The 14,519-nt window shown below is 39.3% G+C and overlaps 2 protein-coding genes across 2 annotated transcripts in view; one reads left to right on the forward strand and one right to left on the reverse strand.

Moving 5' to 3' along the window:
- Positions 1 to 5,562, reverse strand: part of LOC116669508 (butyrophilin subfamily 3 member A3) — an 8,092-nt gene extending 2,530 nt beyond the window's left edge. Inside the window, exons 1-4 of the mRNA XM_032499436.1 lie at positions 5,343 to 5,562; positions 1,877 to 2,224; positions 808 to 1,021; positions 486 to 550 (exon numbers count right to left, since the gene is read on the reverse strand). Coding sequence (XP_032355327.1) covers positions 486 to 550; positions 808 to 1,021; positions 1,877 to 2,224; positions 5,343 to 5,394 — 679 coding nt within the window. The 5' untranslated portion in view covers positions 5,395 to 5,562. The remainder of the gene's footprint in view (positions 1 to 485; positions 551 to 807; positions 1,022 to 1,876; positions 2,225 to 5,342) is intronic.
- Positions 5,563 to 6,394: 832 nt separating this feature from the next.
- Positions 6,395 to 12,358, forward strand: LOC116669464 (uncharacterized). The gene is made up of 3 exons (XM_032499345.1): positions 6,395 to 6,626; positions 10,678 to 11,252; positions 12,155 to 12,358. Exons 2-3 carry the CDS (start codon positions 10,704 to 10,706, stop codon positions 12,356 to 12,358), a joined length of 753 nt encoding a protein of 250 aa, XP_032355236.1. The 5' UTR covers positions 6,395 to 6,626; positions 10,678 to 10,703.
- Positions 12,359 to 14,519: the final 2,161 nt, after the last annotated feature.

A 14,519-nucleotide genomic window follows, 5' to 3' on the forward strand; every position in this document is an offset into this window, starting at 1 on the left:
TCCGGGTGAGCTGTTCAACATCTGCACGGCGTTCTACGTCACTTGAGACAAAGTGTCTAACTGTAGCCTGCTAGCTCGTTCTCAATGGCAAAACACCGCTACAACACACACTATTTCACTATAATCTCCAAAAGAACTACTTCCTGTCCCTGTTCTGCAGGTACTCCACAAGTGTCCCTCGTCCAGAAGAAGTCTCCCAGCTGATCCTGCCTTGGACTGACCAAAGCTGGAGAAAGAGTTATCTAGCTGATGAGATCTTACCAAGCTACTGAGCATCTGCAGCTCCCAACAAAGATAGTATAGAAGTGAGATGTCTCACTGTGGAGCTAAAACAGAGACCTAAACACACAGGGTGAAAACAGCATCTGCAGCAATATATTGTTTTTTGAAAATTAAACCTTGGAAACCTATTCTGGTACAACCTCAAAATACAAGTATGAACCTGAAAATGAGCAGAATGTGGGCGCTTGAAAGCTCCAGCGTACCTGGTATGTAAATATTTGCGTCCTTCGTCTCGTTTATATCAGGCTGGTGAACTCTGCAGGTGACCCTGTAATGCAAAACAAAACAGGTTTAGTTTGTTTTTTGTTGATACATGTCAAGGTTTGTGCTAGAAAAATATCAGCAGATGAAACCATCCAATCCAATCTGTGTGGAGGGATGGGCGGACTGTAACAATGCTCAAATGGAAATATATTTCAGTCTCATTGTGTCACGTGAGGGAAGTAAAGTAAATGACAACCTAGAGTTAAAGATGGAACCACATTTATACATTTCTTAGGTCTGATTATTAAAACACTATAGAACCTGTTGGCAGTCTGTAAAGTCGCTCTCCTTGTGGCGGTGTAACATCCCGTTCTGGAATTGAGACTGGTCTTTGTTTCTTCGCCATCAAGGACGTTTCCCTGAACATCAACGAGCGTTATCTCAGGCGTCGGGAACCAGCAGTCGGCTTCACACTGTAGAGTCACTCCACCACCCGCAGCTGGAACTACGGCGAGTCTTGGCTCAGAGGCTGCCCCTACAAAAAGAAGATTTATACAAGGTGTTCTGTCAAAATAATGTTAATTATCAATCCAGACGGGGTTGGACTGGGACAAAATAATCGTTTTTTGTACACTTAAATCAAACAAGATGAGACTTGTTAAATAAAGACCTTTAGAGGTGCTGGTTGGAAGATTTCACTACCTTTGCACAGAACAAGGTTACCCACTGCTGACTTAATAATAAGCTGTAGCTTTGTCTTGAGAAGAAACATCATGGTATTGATGTTCATCTAACTCTCAGCAAGAAAGCGATTATTTCCCAAAATCTCTACCTATTTCTGTAAAGATATGTCACTTTTCTGCATTAAAATGTCTAAAATGGACTAAACCATGTTATATTTTACATTATCACTTACGTAAGGTAACGGTCCGTTACATTTGGTCACCTATCGATGCCGTTATTTGTGCATGTGTCAGCGGCGTATGCCAGAAGCTGTCATAAATTGACTTTTTATTCCGTCTTGTCGTGGCTGTGCTCCTATATCGGGGCGGTGGCCCACAACTTGCGAAAGTCGCCAGACGACACCACTTTCTGAACATAGCCATGCTGACAAATACAAAAAGAGTTTTGTGGAGCTGATAGTCTTGATTAGATTTGTTTACTCACTTGGCAATGGCTTGAATGTAACATTCATTAAAGTATAAAAGTTATGCACTAAACTAACTAACTTAGTGGGAGAAAACAGGTAGTTATACAGTATGTAAAATCAGTCAGTGAGCACCTCCATATAGCCAAACTAATGTCATGATCCTCATTCCATAATGCCTCTGCAAAGATTTGACTGTAAAATTGGCTAAGCCTTGACTATTTGGGGGTCACCCCAGCTTACCCACGGAGAGCTCTACTGTAACAATGTCCCGGGGCCGTCCCCGGATCGCCTTGCACGTGTATTTCCCCGCATCGGACAGCTGCACGGGGGAAATCCTAAGCGAGAGGTTTCCGTTTTTCAGTTCGTCCATGATGAGGTTTGTCCTGTAATTGAAGACCGGATTCTTCTCCGAGAAGGTCTCACAGCCGTCCCGATACAGGAAGGCGATGTTGGGTCTCAGACCCTCCTTGGACCACTCTACCGACGGGACGTCGTCGTTGACGCCGACACTGACGTGGCAGGGCAGAATGACCGATTGGCCCGCAGAGGTCAGGATCTTCACCGATTCACCATCCGTCGAGGCTCGTCCTAGCAATTAAAAAAAAAACATGAACATGTTGCTGAGTAAAGTACGTTAACATCCCATGGTCTCGTTAATGTAGCACAACTGTAGCAAGCTTCTTCGTAGTAACTAGCGGTATAAAACGAAGAGGAGCGAAGAAAGTGACGAGCCTAAACAGCCAACAATTACAAGTAGGGCTGCACGATATTAGGAAAATATGTAATTGCAATTGTTTTCACTGATATTGCGAATGCAATATGATTCATGATATTGGAGGGAATGTTAATTTTTGTATCACTCATTTTCATTGAAAAAATAAAACTTTTGTTCTTCTAAATGATGAAAAGTGTGATTTTTTTTCGAGGATCTGTACCAGGTGGGATACGATATACTATTCACCCCCCCTGACTCAACTCTCAGGACGATATGCCATACTTGTTTTCATTTCTTTCTAACACTTTCACGCCTCTTTTGTTTTCAAGTCAGAATCGGTATATGAAGTTCAAGGTAAAATGTATTATCCCAAAATAGGGAAATTCAGGTGATCAAGGTGCAAATACAGAAAACAGTCATACAAACAGAGACAATAAGAATATTCCACATGCCTTTCACCCCCTTTCATTGGCCTAACACACACACTCCCACAGGGAGAGCATGTTGTACACCCTCACTCTGACACACACACGCACACACACACACGCACACACACACACACGCACACACACAGAGAGAGAGAGAGAGAGAGAGAGAGAGAGAGCGCCCTTCCAGGTTCCCTCAGCATACACACACTGATACTAGGATGTGCATTGAGCTATACATGCAGCATTATAATCCATTATCTCTCACACACACATACACACGTGTACACACACAAACAAACAAATAAACTCACATTTTTGTACTGTCCCTCTTATTCAAACGTCTAACTGCTGACTGAAACCTGGCTCTTCTGATTTTCCTTTGCAGAATCCCTTCAGTGCGTCTCTGGAGGTCATTACCACCCCCGCTCAGAAACATCGATTCATCCCCGTTTCAAACCACAACTCAAAACACATCTGAATAAAACTATTTCACTTCAATGTCTACTGCTCTGCCTTTTTCTGTGGTTGTTGTGTATCCCTGTACGGTGTCCTTGAGTGCCGTGAAAGGCACCTTCAATAAAATGTATTGCATGTTTGCATATAAGGAATTTGACCTGGTGATAATTTGGTGCATAACAATAAACACCGTGCAAAAGTAAAAAGACATAAATGTTAAACAAAAGTAATAAAATGTACAATGGAACATGCAAAAAGTCTAAGTTCATTTTGTTGCTTTTGTTTATTTTGACTTTCTTTTATAGGGTTGGTTTCTTATTTTCATTTTTACAACTTGATTGTAACGTCTTAAACGGATGTATAATGACAATACCGTTCTCGTCTATCTGTTAGAGATATCGTATATTATCTATCTGTTATAGATATCTTATATCTTGTCTGTTATAGATATCATATATATTATCTATCTGTTATAGATATCGTATATATCTTATCTATCTGTTATAGATATCTTATATCTCATCTGTTATAGATATCTTATATCTCATCTGTTATAGATATCTTATATCTCATCTGTTATAGATATTGTATATATCTCATCTATGTGTTATAGATATTGTATATCTTGTCTGTTATAGATATTGTATATATTATCTATCTGTTATAGATATTGTATATATCCTATCTATCTGTGTTTCAAGTTATCAGAGAAAGTGAAGACAGTGTTTCAGTTCCCAACAGCCTGGCTGTGAGCAGCGTCATGCTGATTCACGTCAAAATCACAGGACACAACATGTCGGGTTTCCATTCCTTTTTGACATTCAGATCTTTGACGTAAATCACAACAACCCCACGATTGTGCAACCCTGTATGGAAGATGTTTTCTCTGCTTCACTCACTCTACACACTTCGGTGATCCTCTGAATTTTCCTCCTGCGTCACAAAGAAGTGGACATACTGTACACATGTAGTTTTCAGGAAAATGTCTCAACAATGCTTGTTTGGTTGCATGGTTTCCCAAAGGTTCAACTGGAAGACCTGTGCCGGACTTCAACTGGTCGAAATATTAATTCCTCCAAAACTTTACATGTCTGACCAAATTTCTGCAGGACCTTTGCCATTTTTATCAGCCTCAACTTAAAAAGCCTAACCTGAGAAGGTAAACCTTGTCCACATTATACTGACTTAACATTACGCTGGTGTTAACATCTTAGCAGAAAGTACCACAGACGTACAGCCTGAAGCAGCAGGAAGAACAAATATATTCAGGCAAAAATCCTAATCAGGATTATGTTGGTCAATATTGAAATCGCGATTATTTATCGTCTTTGGGGAAGATCTTGCATTTACTGAACTTAAAAAAAAAACAGTGAAACAGTTAACATATTAACTTAAATAAAAACATATATATATTCCAATTCTACTCCACTACCTTACAGAGGCAAATATTGTAGTTACTACACTACATGTTTATAACTGCTCTTTAATGTTTTACGTAAAGCAATTTGAATTGCCCTGTTGCTGCAATGTGCTGTACAAATAAAGCTGCCTTGTCTTTACTTTGCAGATTGTGTTAATGATACAAAATATAAGTCAATACATTTTGATATATTATTACAGATTTACATCAAACTGTGTTCATTTGATCCCCAGGGTGTGACCTCTGACTCTTTAAATGAGCTACAACATTACCGTGATGAACACATTATAGCTTATAATCCAGGGATATATAATTACTCTGCATAATGATTAGATCACTTTTACTATTGGCTATATAGGATGCTGATACTTTTGTACTTTTACATAAGTAAATATGTTGGATGCAGGACTGTTGGGCTTTCTATACCAAGTATTTGAGTGATTATCGTCCACTGTTGTCGTGTGATATAAAAGGGGAACATCATTTCATTAAGACAGTGTGATCACAAACAGTTGTAGTTCACTTCCGGTTTTCCATTTTAGATTCAAGTGACTTTAACACTTTTTATAAATAATACATTCATAAATGTATATATATATATCTTAACTAATTGCTGATACTGTTTGTATCTGCTATCGCAATGCAGCGTTAAATCAAGATCCGATCAGTAAACTTGTGATTTCTTACCTGAGCAACCAGCCAGCAGGATGGCGGAGACCAGGAAAACAAGACCACGCATCTTAGCAAAAACCCCAAAACATCCAAACTAATCCTCCTGGATCTGGATCTGGATCCAGGCGGTTTGAGAAGGACTTAGTGGTTGGTGTCTACGGAGCAGCTCTAACCCCTACGACTCATTCAAGGGGAATGTGAGTCTGCTTTCGATTTTAGCAGCACGTGATTAACAGGAAGGAGAGAAGAGAGAGAGAGAGAGAGAGAGGAGAGAGAGAAAGAGGAGAGAGAGAGATGAGAGGGAGAGAGAGAGAGAGAGTGAGAGAGGAGGAGAGAGAGAGGAGAGAGAGAGAGAGAGTGGTGAGGGGAGTGGTGGAGTGGGGAGAGAGAGAGAGAGAGGAGAGAGAGGGGAGAGAGTGAGTGAGTGAGTGAGGGTGAAGTGAAGAGGGGAGAGAGAGGAGAGGAGAGAGAGGGAGAGGAGGAGAGAAGAGAGAGAGATAGAGGTGAGTGAGTGATGTGAGTGAGTGAGTGTGAGGAGAGAGAGAGAGAGAGAGAGAGAGAGTGAGAAGAGAGAGGAGAGAGGAGAGAGAGAGAGGAGAGAGGAGAGTAGGAGAGAGAGGAGGAGAGGAGGAGAGAAGAGAGAGAGGGAGAGGTGAGGTGAGTGAGTGAGTGAGTGAGTAAGAGAGAGAGAGAGAGAGAGAGAGCAGACTGGACTACGTGACGCACAATAGGTGTTGAAAGGTGCCGGTTCACCTCCTGGACACTGCCAAGGTGCTCTTGAGCAAGGCAACGAACCCCCAACTGCTCGGGCCGCCTTTCCACGGGCAGCCCCCCCCCCCACTCTGACATCTCTCCATTAGTGCATGTTTAGGTCCTGAATGTGTGTGTATTTCAGGCCTGTGTGTAATAACAACAGTGTAAATTGTAATTTCCCCTTGCGGGACTAATAAAATATACGTCATTGTCATTATTATTATTATTAACAATAAATTGAGCAAAACCATAATGAGTGGCCTTTTTTTACGGGTAAACCCGTCGTGCTTCACTCGTAGGGCAACATGATCATCATCAGCCTCTCCTTGTTTATACTGCCTTGGCTGCAGTAAACAAGGAAACGATCAATAGGCACATCCTGTTCCTCGATCTTTGTTGATAGAGAAACACATTTCCCTATGGAAAGGGAGGCGCGCCCTCTCGAAAGAGAAAGTATTGACTCTGTAACTTTTAGTTTCCTATTACTGACAGGGAGACGATGTCTTCGTCTTTACTGTCCGTGACCGACACTGACCCTCTTGACAGGTAGGATAAATGATTTTAATTTCGGATATTTGTCATGGCTGGTGGATGTGTTTATATGAGTCCAGATTTCCTGACCGAGTCCAGGATCTGAATACCAAATGACCGGAGGTGGAAGACCTTCTCAGTTTGCTTAGGTCTTAGTTAAAGTACTAATAGCCTACCTACAGGGTCGATTCCTGGATTGTTTATGTGGAATGGCACAGGGTGGAACCAATAATCACTGGGGGGGGGGTTCAAATTACAGCACAGAAAATCTGCTTAAAACATAAAAATAAACATCACAACTATCATATCAATTTTTAATTTCACTTGTTTTAATTGTAAAGAAATGCTATATCTACATGAAATACACATTTTCTTTAGGCTCAGTTGGCCATTTTGCGTAATATCATAGGAACAACCACAACAGCATATACTAAATTCATTTTTAGTCTTAAACATATAGCCTAGATACATAACTAGTGGTAAATAGGCTACATATACAAATAATAACTATCACAATTCACTCCTTCATATACTTTGCACTCTTAATTGCACTATTACCGCATTGTTTCTGTTTAGAGTGTGTGTGTATTAGTGTGTATTTGTAAATGTAAGCGCATTGTGAGCAACAATGTTCCAAAGAAAAATTACTCGTATGTTTCTTCATACAAATGGCAAATAAAGCTGACTCTGATATTACTTCGAAGTGGCCTAATCATAAGGTATTAAAGTTGAGGAAGCTCAAACCGGTTTGTTAACGCCCAACAGATGTGTGACTAGATGAAGTGATGCAATAATCAGAGCAGAGGGAAATACAAGAGAGAGCTGTCTCTGTCTTTAAGACAAGAAGAAGTGATGCAATAATCAGAGCAGAGGGAAATACAAGAGAGAGCTGTCTCTGTCTTTAAGACAAGAAGAAGTGATGCAATAATCAGAGCAGAGGGATGTGCAATCGAGAGCTGGTCTCTGTCTCTTTAAATAAGGGAACTGAGGTCTTGTAACAGACTGATCTGAACAGTAGAGGGCAGAACTAGACCAGGAGCCTGATGCTGGGAGGGACTAAAACTCTTCTCTGGATACAAAAAAAGAAGAGGTAGCCTACTCAGATCCTTAGGCTACTAATACCACACTGTAACAAATACTCCTGTTACAGGTAAACGTCCTGCAGTGAGAGGATACTTAAGTAAAAGTATGCAAGTATCATCAGGAAAATATAGGCTGCTTAAAGTATTAAAAGTAAAAGTACTCAATGCAGAAAAAGACTTCCATTTTAGACACTGGGAAGGATTTGTGTCAATCAAATTGTTTAATCGGCTAGTCATTTCAGATGAAGGCCTACATACTGTACGTTTAGGCCTGTAAATTGTTAGGCAGACAATTTAGTCATACAACATATTATCATGTAAATGTGTCTTGTGTGAAAAAAATCTTAATTTGTAAAATAACTACGCTCACTAAAGATATCAGATCAATGTAGTGGAGAAAAACAATAGGCTACAATATTTCTTTCTGAATTGTAGTGGAGTACTCGTAAAAAGACTCAAGTTAAGTACAAGTCAAATTTGTACTTAGGTAGCCTAGTACTTGTTTAAATGTACTTATATTCCACCACTGGTAAAACAGTTTCATGCCTTGTTTTAAGCGTGTCATCCACTCGCTGGTCCATAGGGGGTCGGCGTGTGTCACGTTGTGCAGGTGTGTGTGTGCAATGCCTTCGCATGTATAATGCACAGCAACCAGCAGGGGGCGATAGGCGCTCAACAGTGTTAATGAAAGTTAATTTAATCAGTTTAATTTAATTAATTTTTTTAAATTTAATTTGTTTATTGATCCCCAATGGGGAAATTACAATTTACAGAGTCATGAGTCCAGTTATGAGTCATGGATAGGATCTTTACCTTCTGTCTGTTCCAAAAGTTAGAAGTGGTCTGGGGAAATGGCGTCAAAGTCCTCTGCTTCCTCTTCTGGAACCAGTCACAGCGATGAAACTCACTTTCTTTGGGGTTTTTTAAGAGATGGTGGTTGACTCGGAGGCAGCCACATCTGGCTGCAGCTGTTCTGCCTGATGTATTCAGGATTGTGGTTGTCTTTGAGGGATTTGCTCTTGCAGATATTTTTATGTTTTTAGTGTTTTGTGTGGGCCTATTTTGTGTTTGTATGTGTGGTTGAAGACTACATGGCCAGCACTCTCTTGAAAAAGATGTTTAATCTCAATGAGTCTCTTCCTGGTTAAATAAAAAGGTAAATGAATAACATGCAAACATACATACACCATTTATACGTGCATAGGCCTACTATATACATAGCATATATATATATATATATATATATAGCTTAAACAAAACAATATAGTGCAGGCTTTTACATATGGAAATAAAATGGCAACGTTTATACGTTAACCTACCATGACAATGGTACACATAAAATGGCTGCTGCTCTTACCATTCTGTTTTGGCTAATTGAACGGAAATGGCCTTTCTCCATTTTATTTTTACATAATGGCAAACGGGCCATTATAGGCCAACTCACCAGTACCGAGTAGCGGCGCTTCGGGGTTTTATCCCGACTGTTTGTCCACATGCGCTACCCTCCGGTCTACTTCTAATTGTCATTAACACTGTTATGAGGCTGGACAAGCAGTTTCGTAAAATCAGACTTTCACTTCATTAAGCCCGAATGGATTCATCTTTTGTTTCATTTTCAAATCATGTTCACTTTGATTCATAAAGTTCTGCATTTCAAATAAAGGAAATGCAACTATAGGCCTATTTATTTACAAGAGAGAACTGGTTTATTTTTCTGACAAACAGTGATTTATTTAGTTTTATACTGTAGCCAAGGATGTTAAAACATAGGACAGGATAAGATCCTTTTCTTGAAGTCAACAATGGCATAATTCATACATTTAAAATAAAGATCCATATTTGTCTTTTTCAGGTAGACTACGACTGTTTTACATATGCTTGTATATTTAATCCTTTTTCCATGAATATTTTAAAATATTAGCCATTTATTTGTCATGCCAAATGTATTTACATTTTTACTTTATTATAGGCCTATATGACTTTAGAATGATCATTTATTGTTATGTTGAAATCTCTGTCCTCGGGTCTCAAAATGAGATCCCGATCTCAAAGGGACTTTCTGATGAAATAATATCGTCATTGTAGCCTCACATACATTATAAACCCCAATCACATCTTACACTGCGGGCGTGCACCCGATTATTGAAATAACGAGATAGGCCTACAGCCTACTCAGTTTACACATTTCCTACGGGACAACAGTTTCTTATCCTATTATCTGTTTTCTCGCAAGTCAAGTGGGTTTTATTTTCATTTCAACCATATACACGGCAGTGAAAGGACACAACGTTTCACCGTGGGGAAACGTCAAGTATGGTGGTGTTACACAGTTAAATATAGGCCTGTAAAAACGACATTATCTCTATATCCTACTCACACTAGATCTAACTGGGTCTGTAGCCCAAATGTGTTCAGTCTGGGGATTAGCTACTATTTCATTTGAATAAGCAAATGCAAAGCAAGTTTGTGGCAGAAGTCCTTGGTTGAATAAAAATGTCTTCATATGCGCTTAGTCTGATGCAAACAATGTGCCCCAGCCCCTGACATTCTTCGTTTACACAGTAGCCTGGGCCTGTGTACATGATAACAGTGTTATGTTTGAGGGAATGAAATAGGATGGAAACCACAAAACAACAACTGTATAGGCTAAGACATTTATTCAACATTGATCTATGTAATCAGAGGAGATGACTGGACGGGAGGAGGAGCGTACATTGGCTTGGCATGCCCCGCCTCCCTCCCTCCCTCCCTCCCTCCCTGAACTAGACAAGCTCCACTTAGAAGCAGTGACAGAGTACTGCAGTAACGGAAAAGGGAGACAAAAACCGCACAGACACGAACGACCAAACTCAGGATGGCACGGCTTCCACCGCTCCTGACATTTATTGTCTTCGTTTGTTCTCTCACCTCTAAATGTGGGGAATGTTCGACCGTGATTTTGGGAGACCCGTTTAACTTTACAGATTCTCGGAACTGTCCGACAGGTGTCCGGGACGAACTTCGCCGTGACATGGGCATGGCACAGCACACCGAGCTGGTGGCGCATCGTGAGAGAGACGTATGGAAACCGAGCGAGGACTACAAAGACAGAATAAACGAAAGCGCGGTCCTTGCCTTCAGTCGCATGGAATACACAGATACAGGATTGTATGAGCTCACATGCGGCGTTCGGTTCCAACGGTTCCAACTGCAGGTCGTTCTAGCATCTGAAGTATTCGCCACCGAGGGGGGTAACGCCATACTCCCATGCTACATTACAGGGGAACATGAAGTGATAAAGTGGAGCAGAGGTCGAGAGATCGTGCTGGAGGTGAATCTCTCCTCAGGAGAGACCAAATATGGGCCGGGATTTAATAAGAGAATGTCTCTATCACCTGATGGCAAGAAGAAAAGAAACTGGGCGCTGATTCTCGAACCGGTTCTGCCGGAGGATGGAGGGGATTACTTTTGCTCATTCCACCAAAACGGCGCGGAGGAAGGACGGGGAGACCCCCCTGCTGTGAGGATGAGGGTAGCAGAGAGAACCCGGAATCAGACCACCGGCTGCCCGTCTCTGAATGCAAGTATCTTCTTCTTAGTGCAATAATGTGTTCACTTTAATAACGTGGAGCTCATTTAACCCTTGTATTGTCTTCATTTTCGGGACCCTCTCGTCTCCCTCGGGTACAACTGACCCGGGACTTATTTGGCGTTTTAAAAATAATTCTGAAATAAAATGTTACTTCATAATCTAACAAATATTGTCTTTATCTCAATTTCAAACAGATGAGAAAACATCTATGTTCAGGGAATGCATCAGGTCTCTACTAGCACACTATTAAACATGGAAGTGGGGTTCGTTTTTTGTCATAAGGTTATAATTCATGTTAAAAATCCACTAAGGAAACAACATATGAGGTCATATCCAGAATAATGTTCTGAATTGAGTCAGGAATACATGTTTATCACAGGAAATAAAGAAAGGACGCTGATTTAAGGTAGAAACAAATGTAACTTGTAGGCTACTACCATTTTTCTTGTAAAAATTGGAAATGGGTCCATTGACCTGAATACCATACAAGGGTTAAATGACTATACATTATGCTGGATAGTTTGTGCATTTTCATCTGGGATAAAAAAAAAAAAATCTTTACCATTACGCAATCATTTTGTTCACTGTTTTTTGTATTAACATAAATCTACAATGTAACTTACGCTGCCTGTTAAATGCTACGGAGTAAAACGTAAACCAGCCTATTTTCCACTTGAGTGGTAGTGGAGTAAAACTTGAAAAAGGCTACAAGGCTAAATTATATTTAAACAGGATTTAATGTATTTTGTAACTTTCCAACACTACCGCCAGGATACGTGTAATTTATACCAACATGCACACATTGTGTCACATCATGTAGCCTATATTTTGATATAACGCAACAATGTATATGCAATTGAAGTCTAATAATGTCTTCTTTCATCCCTTAGACGTCAGAGAGCGTCCCACAAGAGACAGCAATGCAACACTGGGCGGTGTTCGGCAAAGTAGCTGTGGCCATTGGGTCCATTATTCCTCTTATTCTGCTCATTCTGCTTGTCTGGTGGGTGAAGTCCCGACATTCAGATGCGTCTCCTCCTCAAGCCAACGGATGCTCCCCGTTAATGGACGCTCGCGCAGAGTCCCCGGTCTGAAGACAGTGTCAGCGTCTTTATATTTTCATTCCTCTTTTTAGTCAACTTTAGCTAAACTTATGAGCACAGCTGTAAGTAATGTACGGCAGTATGAAGGAACAATACAACGAACATTGATTTAATAGGACATTTTGGCTTGAATATGATGGATATGTGGCGTTCATCGATTATTACTCCCAGAAATTGAAGGTATTTTTCTATTTCTATGTCAATATCTTTTATCATGTCTTTTTGTGTAGCCTACATTTGTTGCACGATTTCAAAAAATAGATATTAAATTAACTTAATTAAATTTGAAAGTTCGGTATTTGTTTATTTGCATCAAACCAGCTCTTCATCTTTTTAAATTAATTTCTCCAAAGAAACTGATACATTCAGAAATAAAAAGCTACTAGTTATGGCTAAACAGTTAAAATAATTATCTAAAGTTGCCTATTGCATAAGCCGCTGAAATGGTTTAGCTAAAAGTAGAACAACTAAATGGTTTTGCTAAAAGTAACGGATGGAAGATACATTTCAATCTCAACATTTCCAGTTCCACAGGTATGAGAACATTAAACACACATCCATGTTTGTATAATGAACAATGGGAACATACAGGAGTAATAAATGAGAGACTGAAGGAGAGGGTGTGAATCATCTTGCTATAAACACACTCCTCCAGCTCTACCTGAGTGTATTTACCTAACGGGTTTGATCAGAGATAATTATGAGAGAACAAACTAAATATGAATGACAATAATGTTGTGAGCAGATGTCTCCTTAACTCTCCTGTTATCTTGGTTGAAGTCTGTCAGAAATGGGGCCCAGGTTGTTTTTTAGCACTGTAGCACTTTGGGATTTGCGTAAATATAAAGTGCATTACAAATTAAATGTATTATTATTATTTTATAATAAATAACATGAATGGGGTCGCAAGTAGACTACAATTAAAATGTTTAAAAAGTGAATGAAAAAAAAATTACTAAAAAAAGTTTTAAAAAAAAGCCTAAAAGACTTTTAAAAAAAAAAGACCAAAGCGACAATTTTTTTTTTTAAAGCGACAAAAAGGCATTAAAAGCCTCGAAAACAGCAGAAAAACGTGTCAAACAAGGCGGCAATGTCTCCAAAAAGGCACAAAATGTTCAAAAAAGCGTCGAAAAATATTTTACACAAGTAGGCTAGCCTATAATATGGAAGAAAAGAGATGTATACAAATGAAGATAAAGAAAGATAAGTAGCCTAAAATATACCAAAAAAAGACAAGTAGGGCATACAATAATACACTCTACAGTGCAAATGTAGGCAAAATCAAAACAGTATCGAAAACTAAAGATGAAGCTATTTGAAATGAGAAATATTAAAGGAGCAGTTTTGACTCGGGAGGACGAGTAGGCCTAAGGCTTAAAAAGCCTAACCTGAGAAGGTAAACCTTGTCCACATTATACTGACGTAACATTACGCTGGTGTTAACATCTTAGCAGAAAGTACCACAGACGTACAGCCTGAGGCCGCAGGAAGAACAAATATATTCAGGCAAAAATCCTAATCAGGATTATGTTGGTCAATATTGAAATCGCGATTATTTATCGTCTTTGGGGAAGATCTTGCATTTACTTAACTTAAAAAAACACAACATGAAACAGTTACATATTAACTAAATAAAACATATATATATTCCAATTCTACTCCACTACCTACAGAGGCAAATTTGTAGTTACTACACTACATGTTTATAACTGCTCTTTAATGTTTTACTAAAGCAATTTGAATTGCCCTGTTGCTGAAATGTGCTGTACAAATAAAGCTGCCTTGTCTTTACTTTGCAGATTGTGTTAATGATACAAAATATAAGTCAATACATTTTGATGTATTATTATAGATTTATATCAAACGGTATTCATTTGATTCCAAAGGTGTGACCTCTGACTCTTTAAATGAGCTCCACCTTCACCAGCTACAACATTACCGTGATGAACACATTACGGCCTCTCTCTACATAATCCAGGGATATATATATAGTTATTCTGCATAATGATTACATCACTTTTACTTGTGGCTACATTTTAGATTTTTCATTTTTTTCATTTCATATATTTATTATATACAGGAAAGTTAGAAAAAGTAACATTAGCCTACATTACAATATAAAAACGGGCCTGACTCAGTTTAAAACTGGTTT

The sequence above is a fragment of the Etheostoma spectabile genome, chromosome 19 (assembly GCF_008692095.1).
Source record: "Etheostoma spectabile isolate EspeVRDwgs_2016 chromosome 19, UIUC_Espe_1.0, whole genome shotgun sequence".
NCBI lineage: Eukaryota > Metazoa > Chordata > Actinopteri > Perciformes > Percidae > Etheostoma > Etheostoma spectabile.

Excerpts from the sequence above, each read along its gene's own strand:
- LOC116669464 (XM_032499345.1), top strand. The coding sequence starts at position 10,704 with ATGGGCATGGCACAGCACACCGAGCTGGTGGCGCATCGTGAGAGAGAC. Across the intron at positions 11,253-12,154 it reads CCGGCTGCCCGTCTCTGAAT|ACGTCAGAGAGCGTCCCACA; the intron begins GCAAGTATCTTC and ends TTCATCCCTTAG.